Below are 18,294 nucleotides of genomic sequence, written 5' to 3'. Positions count from 1 at the left end.
AGTAAACAAAAGAACCATCTTAATTTCAAGCTTAATTAGAACTACCGAAGACTAAAAGTCATTTTTCAAAATGGTGGGTGGTGCCAGGGTTCTATCCCCACCTGGAAGGGGCACTTGATCTGTAAAAGCAGCAAAAATAATTGTGTCTTTTATGTCCCTTGGGTAGAAGCTCCTGTCCCAATTAATTCTTATCTCCTCCTCCCTTTATAAATATGCTTGGGCAAAGTGACATCCTAGCAGTTTTTTGTTTTGTTTTCTCTCTTCTTAACAAGGAATTCTCTCTGCTTAGGCATTTTAGGTGCTGATTTTTCTCATGTCCCAGAGATGCTTCTAATTAGTTGATGCTTCCTTCCCATAATAGTTCACCACAGAGAGTGGATTTGGACTGGAGGAGGGAGCAATTTTGTCATCTTATCAAAGTGCCACTGATCAGGTTGGCTTTCCTGAGTGCTCATTCATTTTTCCGCCTCTCTGGAAACAGAAGCAACAAGCTCCTTGCTGAGTGGAGCTGGAGGTTTTTGGGTTTTGCTGTCTCCCCAGTGCTTCCCAGCACCCTTTGATGAAATGCTGCCTCAGAGTCTTTGCAGTAGGGCTCACTAGAGAAATTATCTTTTTCCTTTCACATCAGTGGAAAAACACTCAGCTGGGGACAAATGGCAAAAGCATGCCACTGTCACCTTGTCCCTAAGTAACCTGGCACCCACCAGGGCTGCCTGCAGGCCCTGTGTGTCCTGGGGAGAAGGTATATAAAGGCCTCTTCCTTTTCCTGCTTTCTAGGAGCAGAGTGACCCTCCAGGCCAAGGACAGTGCTGTATTCTTGGTTCTGACATTGCAGAAAGAGTCTGTGGACACTAGAGATCCAAGAATTATCCTCCAGTGCTTCAGAGCTGGAAGGAGATGCTAGCTCAGGCCTTCTTTAAGGACTTGTATCAGTTAGCTAGCTTTTGCTGTGCAACAAACCACCCCAAAACTTGATGGCTTAAGACAGTAAACATTACTTACTATGATTCTGTGGGTCTTCTGGGTGTTTCTTCTGGTGTGGATAGCGCAGCCCAGGCTGGATGGTCAAAGAGGCCCTCCCTCGCCTGTCTGGTGGTTGGGAGGCTGCTCGGTCTGGAGAGGTCTGGGCAGGAACAGCTCACCTGTGCTCCATGTGGGTCCGTCCATGCTACTGCAGCCCAGCCCGGGCTTTCCACATGAGGGTTCCAAGGAGAACAAGAGAGGGCACACAAACCCAGTGCATAAGTATTTTATAAGTGTCTGTCACAGTTGCTAATGGTCTGTTGGCCAAAGTAAGTCATGTGACTGAGCCCAGAATCAATGTGAAAAGGGGGAACCCAAGGGTGTGAAGATAGGAAGGTGTAAACAACTGGGGGGCCATTCCTGCAACAGCCTACCCAGGAGTGCCACGTCAGAAGGTGTGTCCTGTTCTCGCCCTGCATGGGTTTGTGTCAGTGTGGGGCAGCTCTTTCAAGGAAGAAACGAAAGGCTCTTTTGAGGCAGGGAAGCGCAGTGGAGTTTGACACACAGTGTTCAAATTCTGCACAGCGTTTACCAGCAGTATGACATCAGGCAGGTGACTTGACTTCTCTAAAGCCTGGGTTCTTCACCTCTAAGCTGGGTCTGGTCAAGTTTCCCTCATGAGGTTCTTCAGGACACTAACTGATGTTTGTGGAGCAGGGTGTGTGGCATGTGGTCAGCACCCAATGTAGCTGGCATTGTGGTGGGGCAGCAGAAAGGCAGCTATGCTGGGAAGTTGGACAGTGCCAAATCCTGGGGCAACAGGTGGGCATCCATGCACAGGAAGCTTGGCTGGACACCTGGATGGCAGCGTGCCCTGGCCCAGGAGGCCAGGTGAAGATGGCAAAAGGGAAAAGAAGGCTCTGCTGGCTTCTTGCAGACTAAAGCCCTGTTCACATATTTGTTGTTTAAAATTGAAACAAGTAAGTCACCCTTTCTTGGTTGTACATCCCCCCACAGCAACTGCCAGTTGACTTCCACACCCTATTTTTTCCCCAGAGCTTTCACTCCTTGTCAGAGGTGTTGAACACTGCAGTGCTTCCCACGTGGCTTCTCTGTGCCTTTGACTCTGTTGCTGGGGCCTCCTGGGCACTTCCTCATGACTCACCTCCTCCCTCTGCGAGCGTTCCTCTCAGCTTCCTTCACTGGCCCCTTCCCTCCTCTCATCTTCTTGTTATTTATTGGTGTTCCCCACATTCTAGCCTTAACCCTGTTGTCAGACAACACTGTTTCACAGGGAGACTGTGCACAACCCCAGCTTGGCCCCCGCCTGCTCATGATGTCCCTACTCTGTCTCTCTGGCCCCAGCTTGCCTCTTGGACTGCAGATCAGTTTCTCACACTTAGTAGGCTGCAAAACAAAGCTCTCCTCCCCATATGTCCTCAGTCTGCTCGGGCTGCTATAAGAAAGTACCATAGCCTGGGTGGCTTAAACAACTGAGGTTTATTTCTCACAATTTTGGAGGCTGACACCCACGATCAGGGTGCCCGCATGGTGAGTGGACGGGTGCTCACTGGGCAGAGAGGGCCCTGGTGTCTCTTCCTTTCCTTACAAGGGCACTAATCCCATCATGGAGCTCCACTTCTAGGTCCCCATGTAAACCTCATCATTCCCCAAAGGTCCCATCTCCTTATACCACCTCACTGGGTGCTAGGGTCTCAGTACATGAATCCAGGGGGACGCAGTTCAGTCTCTAGCACCATGTAACCTGCATTCCCATCTGTCTTCCCCTCTTCCTGGTAGGCCAAGCCAGAAAGCTCTAAGTCATTTCCCACAGTGGTCAGTTCCAAATAAATGTCTCTTGGGTCCTGCGTCCTCTCTGTCCCTGCAGCCCCAGACCCTGCAGCAGCCCTCTCACCTCCAGCCTTGTTCCAGCAAGCTCAGCATTGCTTCCAAAACAAACACCCGATCACTGCTCTCTGCATTCTCTCTCTATACTCATGAGCACATGGTAAAACTCTGCCTCGCACCTCTCTGGCCTTATCTCCTGCCCTTCCCCCCAGCATCCTCATTCCCTGCCATACTCACCCACCTGTGGCACCCTCGCCAGGCCAGCACATCTCACCACACTGCATTTGCTCTTGCTGTTCCCACGACCCGGGCTACCCCTCCCCCTGCGACTGCCTGGAAGCTTGTGCTCATCTTTCAGGAACCGACTCTGGGGTCATCCTGGTGAAGCTCTCCCTGCCCTCTGCCGCAGCATGAGCCACGCACACGTCCTATTTATCACTTGCCAAGTGTACTGTGGGCTTGTGAGTCTCGCCCTGTCTCTTTTCATGATCTGTGAGCTCCTTGAGGGCGTAAATCATCGCATTCATTTCTCTGTACCCCAGTGTCTGGCATATAATCAATGACAATAAATAAGTGTTGGATAAATGAGTGAGTAGATAAGGGCAGTGGGTGAGACCAACAACCTCCTGTTTCCCACACTGAGTCACCCCAGGTTCCCCACTGGCACAAGTGCCACTAGCTGCCAGCCCCCTGAACTTCCTGCATATCCAACTTACCAAGTCCTGGAGCAGCTGGCGTTCTCCTTCCCACCCCACAGCACTAAGGCCCCTGGCAAGTTCTCGCCTGCCCCCAGGAAGGCCGGTTATAGAGAAAGCCCTTGGCACCTTAGCCAGAGCTCATGGCTCCCTCCTCTAGCACACTTTGCCCTTTCTGCCTGTTTAATCATGTCACTTTATGCCATTCCATTCTCTAACTGTCTGGCTCAGGTTAGCCCTTCACTACATCAGCTCACTCTACTGTCCGGCTCGTTCGTTGTTTTAAGTGTGTATGTTGTCATCCTAGCTGATCCTCATTGTAGACAGGAGCTTCTGTTCTTTATTGGTTCTTGGACATTTGGTAAATGCTACGCCACGGGTGTTTATTCATAACTGACCTCAGAGTTCTTGTTACTTCCCTGCCTGCCTGTCTCCCTTTCTCCCAGCTGCCCTCCTCTTTAAAAAGGTACAACATCCTAAGAGTTAAGATCCAGCAGACTTGAGTTCACATTTTGGCTCCAGCATTCCCAAACGGTGAGACTGGGAGCCAATAGCTTAACCTCTTTGAGCTTCTATTTCCTTATCTATAAAATGGAGATAATGTCACCCCTGCAGGTCTGCTGTGAGGATTCAATGAAACAATCAATGAACAGCACTTAGCACAGTACCTAACATGGAGTAAATACTCAATAAATGCCGGCTGCTGTGATTGATGTTTTTTCAATAATATTATTTTATCAATAAATCTTCTCCTTAAGGGTCTATCATAGACTAGCCCCAGGCCAGCACCCAACACATAGAATAAGTGTTTGTAGAACTGTCAGGCGAGCATGTAAATTTATTTCTAGGGCTACCCTGAAATGCTTCCCCTTCCTTGTTAGTTGGAATGAGAGGCTAATTTTCCCTAAGATGTTTCCACTCATCTCCAACAAGAGCTTCCTTCTTGTGAACACAGCCCATGTTCTGAACCTTACCTTGGGGCAGGGTGGGTTATGCTGGCTCTTCACCCATACACGCACATGTCTGGGACAGCCAGGCTCAGGAGTCCCTTCTTAATCAGGCCTTTTTGGAAGCAAGACAGCTAGACCCTTCCCCTCTATTCATATCAGAGTTTAGGGTTTGCTTTCCTGGTTTGATTTGGTCTCAGCATGGCTATCACCTGTCTTGAAGGGCTTTTCTGGGAAGACACCCTGAGGGACCTGACAGGGCATCCAGGAAGACTCTGCTCAAAGGCCAGAAAGGAAGCTGGGCACCCCATTCTAGCCTCTGGAGCTTGGCCAGGTGGAGGCATCCTGGCTAAGGGATGCCCATTTCTCTCCCTCTGGCCAAGGCTGGTAGAAGTCCTGCCCACTGAGAGTCAGGGAGGTGACAGGGACACAAACCCTATTGAACACAGCTCTCAGTCCCTTACCTGTGGAGGGTTCCTTCCTGGACCACTTAGCCGCCTCAGAGAGGGGACAGTATTATAGTCCCATCTCTGATCACTGGAGAGGCAAATCAAGCACATGATTCTCACCCCTGAGCCTTCCCTGTTCCAGTTCATAACTGGGTGGAAATAGATAAAATGATAGACTGTTCCTATGGGAAGTTACCGTTGGGGAAGTCTAGGCCAGTGCCGGGTTGAACAGCTGCATCAAAGTTACCTGGAAAACTTTGTTCCAAAATGCAGATTCTTGCAATGGAAGCATATCCAGATTTTCCAGTTCAGTCAGGCTGGCTGGAACCCAGTCATCTGTCCCCTAAGAGCTCCTGAAAGATTCCAATGCACAGTTAGGTGTGGACCCATTAACCTGTCCCGCTGCCTTATCTCAGCAGTAAATGTGGAAGGTGTTCTAGGGCCCCAGAGAGGTCTCATGCCTTGAAAAGTTAGTGATAAAGGCCCAGAGCACCGAGGATACTGCTCAAGTCCTGTCACCTTCTCACAGCAGCCAGGGCTGGAGCCGTCCCTCCACTAGATAGGATCCTGGACATCAGGGTGGGGCCAGCAGGGGAGCACTGACTCATGGGGTCCCAGCAGGCCACGCTCCCAGGGGAGCTGAGAAAGAGCTAGGGCAGAGAAGAAGGGCCCTTGGCCATTTCTTTCAGAGCCCTGTGGTGTGGATGCATGGATGCCCTCTGCCTCGGCCCACTGCCCTCCCTGGCCTCCCATGGCAATGTAGGGGCCACTCTACAACCCACCACTGCTGGGCAGGTGGAGAGTGAAGCCCATGTATTGCATTAAGTCCTGTTAAGAGTCTAAGTTGAAGTTGGCTGGCTGACGGATTTGACACAGGGGTAGAAAGTAGATGTGGGACAAAGTCTAAGTTTACCAATACAGACAACTCCAAGTCCTGAATAGATTGAAGGGGTTTTGTTTTCTCATGTGGGCATTTGACCCTTCCAGAAAGATGGGACCATCCAGAGATACCCAGCCCTGACCCCAGCAGTTTACACTACGAAGCTGCTAGAATCACAGACACAAACCCCATAGAGACAGGTCATGCCTCTGAATCAGAAACTTCATTTAAACCAGGAAAAACAAAACTGTGTGAGCCCTGGGCAGCCCAGGAAGGGGAAAGCCCCATGCTAGAGCCAGGCTGCTGTGCAGGGTGCTGGAGTGAGCCTTCTGCTGCTGGGAATCAAGGGCCTGGAGCTGCAGTTCCTCTGGACTCTGTGGCTGGGCTGGTGGTGTTACAGAAAGGTGGGATCTTTGTTTTTCCTGGTAAGCAAGAAGCAGTTTGATGGCACTATGAAAAAACTTCCTCAGGCATGCAGACCTTAAGTAAATAAAAGCACAAAAATAGATTTTTCAAACCGTGTCCTTCCAGAGCATAGTAGGATTTGCTGGGAAATTGGATTGAATTTTCCCTGACTCACCTGACTGCTGAGTGGAGGAATTTAAAGGAAAGGTCTGTGTTTCCCCAGTGGTATCTGCTGAAACAGGGCCAACTGCAGGGCTTACGGCTCCTTATGGGTGACCTTTTAAAAGGCAGCTGGGGGTGTCTGAACAGCAGGCTGGGGACTGGGGGCTGATGCTTAGCTAGACCACCTTACCTCTGAACCCAGAGATGAGAGATTGATTGTCGAACCTCTGCCCCGTCCACATATTATAGATCGGTTTACTGAGGTATGGAGGCCACTGGGCAGCCCTCGGGAGAACAGGTTGCTTTTCTAATGGTGATGAAAGATTGGCCCTGAAGCGTCTATGCCTTGACTCGTTCCACTTGGGTATCAAGACTGCAGTTTGCTAGGTGGTTGGCCCAAGGCTGGGGTTTAGAGGATGACCACAGAGCACAAGGGAAGTTTTCTCTTGAGCCAAGCTATACAGATTAAAATGCTAGAACATCATTAGCATCTTAGGAAGGTTTTCAGACACCAGGCTTTAAGTGACCCCAAACCTTCCCCGGACCTAAATTTAATGCCGTGGGCCACATTCCGTCGAGTTTGGGTTCCTGCACAGAATTTTATTATGGATGAGAACCAGTGGTGCGCCAATACACTGGCTCTCTGAAGAAATGTAAAAGCCTTGATTTGTAGTGTTTGCCAATTTTCAAGGTGTAACTACTCCCACTGTGCCAATTTCAAACTACCAATGTGAAGTCTGTAAATATGAAGTTGGGAAAAGGTGTGCACAATTGGCTGTCATGAGCAGTTCCATTCGGCTCCAGCACACCACTGAGCCCATGGGCCTCCAACGCATATATCCAAAGAGCTCACAAGTAGAGGTGATTCAGAGGGGCAAACTGAACCATGTGCCAGGTGTACCCTCAGTATCCCTACATGTACAGAACACTCTTTCCCCTTAGCTAACAGAACCTTTTAACTAGCAAGAAGTTCCATATTACCACATTAATACTGGAATATATCAGCGGGTGTCTCCACTTTAGTAGTGATCATGATAGGACAATGATTGGCTAAGTTTAGGAGCTATCAGATCCCTTGAGGAGCTTGCTTAAAAAGCATTCTGCTCGACTCCATACCCCAGAGAAACTGATTTCCTAGATCTGAGATGGGGTCTAGTCATCTGTGTTTGGCAAGAAAGTTACAGGTTGTATTCACACTTTGAGAAGCCCTCATCTACTGTTTGCTCACCCTGTGGTTTAGAAGCCTGGAAGTTCAAGGTCTGGTGACTTTTAACAGTGATTTTATTCCTCATACTAACTGTTTTGCTCCAGTGAAACTTCATACTAACTGTTTTGCTCTGTTTTTTTAAATCCCACCATGCAAAATCTGATTCTAAATGATATGTATTGACAGCATCCCAAGTATCAGACATCAGACATGTGTTATCCCATCTTATTCTGACAACTACCCTATTATTACCACCCCATTTTGCAGATGAGGAAACTGAGGCCCAGAGAAATTTCCCAAGGAGGTGGTGCTAGAATTCAAGTTCAGGCGATCTGACTCCAGAACCTGCATTCTAAGCAAAACACGGCTGCCTCTGTAAAATAGTGTTCCTTTGAGGGTCTTTGGCTTTTTACTTAGCGAATTCAGGCTAAAATTCAGCTAAATTTCTTGAGCATTTAATTGAATACCTATAAGATGCTATCACTGGCATAAGTTATCTCATTTAATCCTAGCAGCAACCTTACAGGGGAGGTAAGACACTGTTTTCTGGAAGAGGGAAGGGAGATCCAGAGATGTTCTGTGGCTTGCCCTGTGTTGCACAGCCAACTGGAGGCAGAGCAGGAATTTGTTGCTCATTCCACTACCCCACAGCTGCCCAGCTAAGTTTCCTGTGTGGTTCTTTAGTCTAAGGCAGCTTTGATTCATTGGTGCTTTTTTAAGCATTTGAGTATGTTTCTGGCAGTCTTCACTTTTGACTGATAAATGTCTGAGTCTGTATATAAAACAGTGTACAAATGGGAAAGACAGCCGTATCCACCACTATCTTTAAACACCAGACAGAGTGGGCTAAGTGCAGCACTAAGATGCAGAGGAGCATGCAAATACAGAGAAAGTGTTTGTTGTTTCTGCGGGAATTGAAGAAGGCTCCCTGAAGGAGGCTACACCAAGCTGGACCTTGAAGGATACACAGGATTTTGGCAAGTATGGAGGGAAGAGTCGGGGATGGGCAGCAGTGAAAGAGGATTTGGTGGAAACTGAAGCTGGGAACCCAGGGATTGGGGCCCAATCACAGGGCTTCATGAATCTTGCCAACAGTGTCCCTTTTTTCTTTGGCCCATAACTAGTTTCATGCTTGACTTGTGATTAAGGACATTGTGATTTTTCTCCTCTAGCTGATCGATTATTTTCCATTACCTTAAAACAACTTTTTGTAGCTCTTCTATGGGGGAGTTTTAATTCCTGTGCCCTTGTGCTTTAGGCCCCAGCACCTTCAAAGTGGTCTTCCAGGCACATACGACTGGCTTGAGGGGCCCGGATGTGCTGAGATGCTCCAGTGCTTCTTTCTGTTCCCTTACAGCAAAAGTTTATTTCTGTCCCTCGGCAGCATTGGTGCAGTCGGTAGCCAGTCCAGCTGGAGTGGTTCTGGTTTCCTTTATAAGCACCCATTCCTGGGAGAATGCCTTGGGATATCTGTCAGCAGCTTCCTGTAGTCTGGCTGTCCCAGTGGCTGGAGTGCTTTGAACACTGATTCCCAGGGACATTACACAGTTCCTTTCCACTGTTTTCTGGCTCTCCCAAGTGGACACTGACCTCGAAGTGAGCACATTTACCTCTGAGCTCTGGCAGCATCGTTTGGGCGATTATTGTAATCTTGAGGGGCTTGTGGGGATCCAATAGCCTTGACTAAAGGCGTTCCATAGGGAGAAAAAAAAATGTCGCAATTGCTTTGCCAGTTAGAGATCAGTCACAGCCAGAACCAACTTCTGCTTTCCTCTTGGAAACACTAACAAGTGCCACAGGATCAGCGGTCTCTCGCCCGAGACCCTCTGAATAGGAGCCCACCATGGCCAGTAGGACCCATTAAGACCATCAGCCGTGGGATTGCCTGTCATTCCTGAACTCTAGTCTCAGGGATTCCGAGCAGTGTGTCTCTTCTTCATCTCTGAATCTTCAAGCAGAACACTGATATAACCCCCCTACCACTGAGCAGGGGTTGGTGTGTGCAACACGATGGGGGAATTTTCTGGAGTGGGCATTTTCATGTGGTCTCCATCACATGTTCTGGATGACATTTGTAGTAATAACTTGATAGCTGAGGCCTGCTGCGATGCAGTCCCACTGGCAAAGGCCTCTCCTTGTGCCTTTACAAATGTCACATTCCTGCATGTGTAAGGCACCGCAGGAGGGCTTCTTTATGGACTCTCTTCCAGTGTAGTCCTGCAACGTGTTATCCAAGAAATCTCTCAGAATGCTGTGTTGGGACAGGTGGTGCATCTCTGTCTGTGGTAGATGGATGCTGCTGCCTGGCCCCTCCTGAGGCTATTTGGTCCATTTCTAAATTAAAATCTCTAAACAGTAACAGAAGACCTAGTGAGAACTGCGTTTCTCATCATTGTTCTAGTCTTAGCGGAGCTATGAGAGCCCTTAATACAGCGTTTTAGCTCCCACATACAACTGATCATCCACCCCATTTCTTTGCCTGGGATTCCTATCTTTTTTTCATCCAAATAGAAGAAAAGCCTCTCAGCATGTGAATCTCAAGAAGCAATATGGCGGACATCAAGTTCTTCATTATACTTCAGGGTAGCTATTTTTTGATTCCAAAGTCTACTTAAATGTCAGAGAGAAGGCTGAATTCAGTTGCCTACAAGGAGATCTTCAAGTAAGACTTCTACTTAGCTCCTACTGTGAATGGAACTGTGAATGATAGGGTGGGGAAGATGAAGATATGCATGAGCCTAAGGCAGGCATAGGCCAAGGGGAGCCCTTTGCACAGTTATTCTCTTGGCTACCAAGGTCAGCACTGTCTAGCCAATCAGTGAGATCTCTGCCAGGTTGGGCTCAGATTGCCAACATGTGCCCTCAGTTAGCCCCCTGCATGCTGGCCCAGTGTCAGACAGTGCAGAGCTGAGACAGGAAGGGGAGGGAGAAGTCTAGATCTTCCAGGCCCAGGATCACACACAGTCTGGATGTCAATGGCAGCCCAAAGTCAGGAAGTAGAAAATGGGACCAGAGAGAGCATCCAAAAAACACCCAAGCCCATCCCAAACACTGGCTCTGAAGGGGGCCTTGTTGAGTGCAGAGTAGCTGTGTTTGCCATGGGGTGGGGGGAAGGAACAGCTTTCATGCACTTGGCATGGTGGGCACAGGAATAGACCACTTCTCCACTGACGGCTCACCTGGATCATGCCTTAAATTCCCTTAGTGCTTATCTTCCAAGGAGCTCAAAGAGTGAATAAATAGAGACAATTATTGACCTCGTAATCTTAGATAGCAGCATGGATATTAGGGCAATTTATTATCATTTACTACTTCCCCTTTCAAGAGAAGAGAAAATGAATGAGTATGGAAAATAAATCAACTTCTTGGGAACCTCAGCCTAGTTAACATATTACCATTGATTAAGCAGCTACCACATGCCAGACTGTTTGACTATGGAGATAGGAAGGGCGATAAGTCACAATTCCTGTCTTCCGGAAGATTCCCGTCTGGTGAGAGTCAGAGACATAAACCAGCCACTCCACAACAGCCTTAGGAAAGCTGCCGGGCTTTGCTGAGTGAGGGTGCACCAGGAGGGGAGAGGGAGGCTTCCCTGAGGAGAGGCCAGGTGAGTGGGAGAGATGAGAAGAAGGCCACAGATAATAACATGTTCTATTTTTTATATCCCTTCTGTGCGCCAGCCTCTTCACAAATAAGTCATCTAATTCCATGTGTGGAAACACAAGCTTAGAGAAGATTATAAGCCAAATGCCAAATTTGAACTTGGGCTTCCAAACTCCAGGGCTCAGCAAGCAGGCACTGCATTTTTAAGGCCCATCTCTAATAGTTTTTGTTCTCAACTCTGGGCGAGACCTGAGGCCTAAGGAAGCATCCTGGGGACCCAGTGCAGCCCCTTCGCCTCCATACATCTTGAATGCTGGTCTTTAAAGGTCCTTCTCCTGAGGAAGTGGGGCTGAGACTGTCTTGTGTGGTCATGTTTTGTTGGGTGGTTGGGGTTGGGGTCCGGGGGCGGACATCCTGTTCATGCAGCCTAATGAGGAGCTTCCACCTGCCCCTTGTGTTTCTCAGCACCGACCTGCTACCAGGCCCGGCTCTGGGCTGTAGCCAGGGAGGGGATGCCTTCCAGCCTAGCCGTGGCAGGAAGAGGCCAGGAGTCATTTTAGCCATTGGTTTGCAAAAGAAGAAAAGCTTTGCTGCTGCCGCCTGCACGTACCCGCACGCTCACTCCCCTTGATGCTGGAGTGATGCTGGAGAGCTCACCGCTGCTGCTTGCTTTTCTAGTTCTCTTCCTTCATTTTCCCTTTGCAGATTTCACTGATTTTGAATCTCTCACAATGGAGCCCTTGGTTTCCAGAGATCTGAGAAACAGAAAGTGATCACATTTTCCTAGAGGGGAGCTCAACATTCTGCTGGGGAAGTAGGAGATGTTGAGTCTGAGGTCATTTTCAGACACCAACTTGTTTTGTTCTATGAATTTAAGGAGATTTTAGAATTGGGGAACAAATAAAATCATTCTGTCAGAGCAAAGGAGAAACATCTTTGTATATTGCCTTAAGCTTTCCATGCACTCTTAAGTGATTAAAATGCAACTGAAAACTCTGATAGCAAAAAGAAAAATTAATAAATACAGTATAATAAGTGCATAAAGATTATTAGGGGAAAGGAAGACTCTTAGGACCAGCCATTCTATGTCCAGATTTGAATCTGCTTGGAGTGAATCACATACCCTTGAACTACAGTTGCTGTTCTTCTCAGGAATTTGGCCTGTCTGAGTTCATGTAAGCGGAAGCCCACAGATCAAAACCACTGTCAGCCACCAGCACAGCTTTTTGATAGTTTTCCAAGGAAGATCAATAGCACCTGGTCCTCTGGCCATCGTCACAGGTTTGTCACATCCGTAGGTCCTACCGAGATCTGTGGGTCCAGTTACCTCCCAGTGAGCAGAGACTTAATTTATTTATTTATTTATTTATTTATTTATTTTTGAGACAGAGTCTTGCTGTGTTGCCAGGCTGGATTGCAGTGGCGTGATCTCTGTTCACTGCAAGCTCCGCCTTACGGTTCAAGCTATTCTCCTGCCTCGGCCTCCCAAGTAGCTGGGACTACAGGTGCGCACAACCACGCCCACCTAATGGTTGTATTTTTAGTAGGGATGGGATTTCAATGTGTTGGCCAAGATGGTCTCAATTTCTTGACCTCATGATCTGCCCGCCTCAGCCTCCCAAAGTGCTGGGATTACAGGCGTGAGCCACCACGCCCAGCTAAGACTTACTTTTTAGGTAGAGCTCACATCTACCTTCCTGGAAAGAGCTTGGAATGTTTAAATTAACATAAATACAACCCCAATTTTTTTCATTACGGTACCTTTTAGAGTAAGTTAAAATGAAAAGCATAATGTTTAAATTATATAAAATTATGTTAATAGCTATAGCATTATAGCGTATGCCATCTTGACATTTTTGTAATTCCTATAGCGACTGAGGTAGTTTCACAACCCTGAAATCTAAGGCTATTTTCAGGAGCTGTGTTATTTTTTCCAAGAAACTAGAATTTAAGGTTGTCTGTTTTGCTGTCTTCTTTTTTCCCACCGTGGGATTCTCTATGGTGAGCATAGATATCACTGATTGCCAATAGGCTGTCCGACTGCCTTCAAAGTAGTATCTGCTTCTTGCAGCTTCTCTGTACATCTGGTGCTTCACCTGGAATTCCTGCTTGCAAAAGGGAGGAATCAAGCCTTATTTAGTCTCTCTTAAGGTTTTCATCATTTGAGCTCTCACCAGTTGTTGCTTCATAATGTCAAAGTCTCGAGCCTTGGAAGGTATCCAGGGGCAAATTCAAAGGCACGCAGCATCTAGCTTGATCCTGAATCCACAAAACCAGCTGTCTTCCCATCTTAGAAACAAGTCCTGTGTAAATAGAGAATTGGAGATGTCACCCTGCCTTTTCCTCAACTGTAACCATTTTCAAAAGTGAATATTGGATATAAACTAAAGTTTATAAACACATGACTTTGCTTGTCAAAAGTGTTCTCTCTAGAAGGCTGTTTATCTGGAATAAAACGCTGCTCCCATGCTGCCAGTTTCTTTTTCAGCGTTGACTTCAGAAGCACTTTACCAACTATACTGGGAAGTCAGTTAGTACTTTACTTTTGTAGGAACCATTCTGTTGTCCCAAACTTTGTGTCTCCTTACGTCACAACTGAGTTCTGTTCCATCCCTCCCTCCTCTGCCACCTGGGGGTGTGGGAAGCAGATTTCAGGGGCAGGAAGGCTGTGAGAGTGGACAGAGGCCTGGGAGAACCTCAGTGCTATTGGGAAGCAGGCTGAGTGCCAGACCAAGCTGATAACGTGAATATGATGGACTCTGCCATGAATGGAAATTGTACCAGAAGTTCAGTAAGGGAAGTGGAGGGCTGCTTGCTCGAAACAGAGGCACTGAGAAGAGTGTGATAAATTTATAAGCAGACCTGGTTTAATGCTACAAGCCTGATCTGTGAGTAATCTCCTGAATAATCTTTAATGAGTAAGCATTAAGTCAATAGACATTGGAAAGAACTCCAGTAACCTAATTCCCCATCCCCCACCCCGCCCATGACAATTTATAGCCTCATTTGACACAGGAGGTGATCAACTTGTTTACCTGGCTCTGTTGGGCATAAGTTCTTAGGTCAATAATTGATGCGGTAACCATAATTTTAAATTAATATAATGATTTCCATTTCAGTTCAGTTCATAAAACCTGTCTGCGTCCCAGTATGGTACATGATGAATATAATTTTCCATTTTATAGCTGGAGAAATCGAGCCAGGAAGCAGTGATGCTAGAAGGGGACACTAGTCAGCGAAGTGCTGGTGTAAATGTTTTAACAACCAGCTCTCTGAGGGAAGAAGTCCTGGTTTGTAGTGGATGCCGATTTCCATCGTGTAAATACTCCCACCTTGGCTGATTCAAGCTACCAACATGGCATCACTGAATGCAGAGTTGGGAAGAATTGCACATTTTCAGCTCTTGTGAGCTGGTACTAGCTGGCTGCAGCATAATGGCATTAATGATTCAGTTCACCATTTAAAGTGTACAGTTCAGTGGGTTTTAGTCTGTTCTCAGAGTTATGTGACTGTCATCACTATCGATCTTAGAACATTTTCATTGACCCAAAAAGAAACTCTATACCTGTTAGCAGTCACCCTCGAATTCCTCCAGGCCCCCCAACCCAAGGCAAGCACTTACCTCCTTTTTGTGTTTATAGATTTGCCTATTCTGGACATTTCATATAAATGGGGTCATTCAATATGTGACCTTTTGTGTCTGCCTCTCTTCATTTAGCCTAATATTTTCTAGGTTTATCCACACTGTAGACCGGATCAGTACTTATTCCTTTCAGTGGATGGATAATGTTCTGTGGTATTTTGTTTATCCACTCGTCAATTGGTGGGTGTTTGGGTTGTTTCCACTTTTTGGCTATTCTGAGTAATGCTGCTGTGAACATCCATGTACATATGTGTTCGTTGTCTCGGAGGTATTGCCACGTAACTGATCTTTTAACAGTATGCACCTGATCCCGTCACTTCTTTGCTTAAAAAGCCCCAGTACTTCTCATTGTTCTTAAAGTCAGAGTCAAAATCCTCACCTGGGCATGGAAGGTTCATGGCTTCTGGGCCTGGCCAGCCTCACCCTGCTGTTTCCCCTGTTCTGTTCCAGCCAAGAGGTGCCAAGACTCCCTCCATGCACAGAGCCTCCTTCCTTGGCTTCAGCTTCAAACTTTCCGCCTTCCCCCTGCCTGGCCCTTTGCTTCCTTAACCTCTACTCATCCTGGAGTCTCAGATGACCTGCCCCCTCCTCGGGGAAGCATTCTCCTCTGCCTCACACTAGGTTAGGGCCACCTGCCGCACACTCCCAGGGGACCCCATGTGTCTCCTCCGTAGCCCCTAACACAGCTGCAGGCAATGATGACTTGTGTGGTGGTCTGCCTAATGCTTCTCTCTTCTGCTCCCTTAAGCTCCAGGAGAGCAGAGAACTCATTCTTGTTCCCCAGTTTTTCCCAGCACCTAGCACAGTGCCTGGCACATTCAGGCACTCAGTAAATATTTACTGAATGAATAATGGGTAATGATGGCAGCAAATGAGCCACTTCTTCAGCAGACTCCTTCAGCCTTAGCATGTCCCTCAAGTGATGGGGAAACCCAGGCACTGCCGAGGCCAAATGACTTCTTCTGTCCCCAGCCAGACACCTCTCACTTCCCTGAGGGACCGCTGCTTATGCACAAATGGGTTTGGGGGAGTTCCCCCCATCCTGAGATATATAGAGCCTCAGTGTGTGAATCCCAGCTAACATGTGGGTTCTCTCAGGACAGGGTGATTCCCATAGCATGTGACTCAGAGCAGCCCCTCGACACCACAGACTGAATCAGGAGCAGCCGCAGTGCATTTCCAGGGGAGAAATAAGGAGGGATTCTCTGAAGCACTTGCTTCTCTAAGAGGCGGGGAGTTGCCTTATGACAAACCGAGTTCCCTTTAGTAAAGATTATTGCCTTTCTGCGTGTTGTGTTTGAAAAACTGTCCTTGAAGAAATTCCAAGAGGAAACTGTACACCTTCTGAGACTTAATTGCTTTTTCAAAACACACTTGTTTTCATTTCCCCCACAGATATGCACTTATTTGGCCATTACCCAGCACATGACGACTTCTATCTCGTAGTGTGCAGTGCCTGTAACCAGGTCGTCAAGCCACAGGTTTTCCAGTCGCACTGCGGTAAGTGGACCCCTGAACCGTCGGCCACATCTGCAGCTGCCGCCCTGGGGACAGTCGACTTCCCCTGGGCTCCCCGACAGGGTCTCGCCATGTCTTGTCTTAGCCTGAGGCTGTGGGTAAAGTCTTCCTGGGCTGCTGCCTCTACTCGCAGGCTGTTTTAGGAGCTGTAGTCCTTCTGCTGAAATCCGCAGTCCTGTCAGAACAAATGAGAGAAAACCTGCAACTTGTCTCGGTCGATGGGACTAGACTGAAGCCATCTGCCCAGCCTAGCGATGGCCTCTGCAGGTGACCAGGGGGAGGGGAGAGCTGCTTAAGGAGTCGCTCCTGCAGCCAGACATTTTCTCCCCCTGAAAGAGGGTCAGGAGAGAGTCTCCCCGAGACTTACAAAAAGGAGGGCTGCGGCCAAGCACAGCCCAGTGTGTGGCCCACTGGGGTGCTGCCCCAAGGAAATGGTGCATCAGTAAAACCTTACATTCCAATTCACCTTTCCCAAGAATCCCCCTTGTTAAAAAAAATCCCAGATGGGGTTGGGAACTGCTTTCCGTCTCTAAACATCCTTGATGTAATAAATTCCTTCAGTTGGTCATCAACAAACCATGGACAGAACAGATAAAGTCCACGTGGCTGCCCCACCCTGGGGATGAATAAACAGCCATTTGGCCTTAGACTAGAAGTCACTTAACCTCTCTGGGTGGAAGTTTCCTTATCTATAGCAGGGAATTGGATCAGACAATTTCCAAAGCTGTAATATGCTGTGAGTCCAGCACAGTATCTCCCAATCTTTTTATTTAAGCTGTATTCCCTTTTGATGAACATAAAATCTGAATGCCCTCCTTACCATTAAGGTTTCAAAGTACATTCTATTGTGCCTAAAAAAAAGTCAAAGCAATTATAATATTGAATATGCTTTTGCAAATTATGCACATTTCCCCTTTCTCACCCTCCGAATTTCTGACTTTTCCCCACCTCTTCAGTTATCATTATTCTATAATAAAATAAAGGGAGTTGAGCTTATCCAAGCTCTTTAACAGTCTCTCTATATACAAATTATCAACTGCAAACACGTGTATATGTATGTATATGATATATATATATCTACATATATATAATCTGTATCTGTGTATATACTGTAGGCATATTTTGTGTTTGTAATGTGTAGAATTCAGGCTTATGGAGCACCTCTGGGAGTGAGTCCAGGACTTTCAAACCAGCACAAGGCAAAGCAAGGGCCCTAGAAAGTGCTATAGGAGGAGGTTTGGTCAGAGGCCAAGTCTTCTGCCCCTCCCTGCAGCCAGCACTGTGTCCTCGGGCTACTTGCTTGATGTCTCAGGGCTTTGGTTTCCTTGTCCCTACCATGGGGAGATGACTTCTGTGGGTGTGTCCAGCTCTGACATGTTCATTCTGGCAGACTGAGCAGGAAAGGAGCAAAGTCGTGTGCCTGGCATAAGTTGACCTTCTTGCTTAGTGCTCTGTACCAAATGACCCTCTCCACTGCCTGGAAGAGAGAAAGGGTTAAACCTCTCCAAAGAGAAACTGTCAGAGCCTGGTGGCGGTACCACCAGCTGAGATGACAGGTGGAGAATCCAAAGCAGAGCCATGGCAAGAAGGTCCCACCCAGCCAGTGGTTCAGTGACCAGGCATGGAAGCTCCGTGACCAGTGCTTCTGTGTGTCTTGTGAGAACGCAGAGGCTATATCATCCTGAATATGATTTTCATTCACTCAATTCACAAGAATGTGCAGCTGTTATAGGCACGGAACAGGGGCTTGCATTCTATTGTAAGCCATCAAAACTTTCACTGGGACTGGGTGCAATGGCTTACGCTTATAATCCGAGCCCTTTAGGAGGCCAAGGCAGGAGGATCACTTGAGGCCAAGAGTTTGAGACCAGCCTGGGCAACATAGTGAGACCCCATTTCTTAAAAAAAAAAAAAAAAAAAAATTTAGCCAGGTGTGGTGGTATACCTGTAAGTCTCAGCTACTGGAGAGGCAGA

General features: G+C 47.5%; 1 protein-coding gene across 19 annotated transcripts in view; it reads left to right on the top strand.

Moving 5' to 3' along the window:
* ATXN7L1 (ataxin 7 like 1) overlaps positions 1–18,294 on the top strand; it is a 267,713-nt gene that overhangs the window by 67,925 nt on the left and 181,494 nt on the right. For 14 of the 19 annotated variants that reach the window (XR_010158929.1, XR_010158928.1, XM_009453946.5 and 11 more), the window contains one exon: positions 16,198–16,302. Coding sequence is in view for 17 of the 19 variants with exons in the window: in XM_009453946.5 (XP_009452221.3) it covers positions 16,198–16,302 (105 nt within the window). In the remaining 2 variants the exon portion in view is untranslated. Of the gene's footprint in view, positions 1–12,709; positions 14,048–16,197; positions 16,303–18,294 lie in introns of those variants that run through there. The other 5 variants (XM_016945624.4, XM_063815508.1, XM_063815513.1 and 2 more) reach the window with 5 other exon arrangements.

The sequence above is a fragment of the Pan troglodytes genome, chromosome 6 (assembly GCF_028858775.2).
Source record: "Pan troglodytes isolate AG18354 chromosome 6, NHGRI_mPanTro3-v2.0_pri, whole genome shotgun sequence".
NCBI classification, from domain to species: Eukaryota; Metazoa; Chordata; class Mammalia; order Primates; family Hominidae; genus Pan; species Pan troglodytes.
This window is presented reverse-complemented; position numbering and strand designations above follow the sequence as displayed.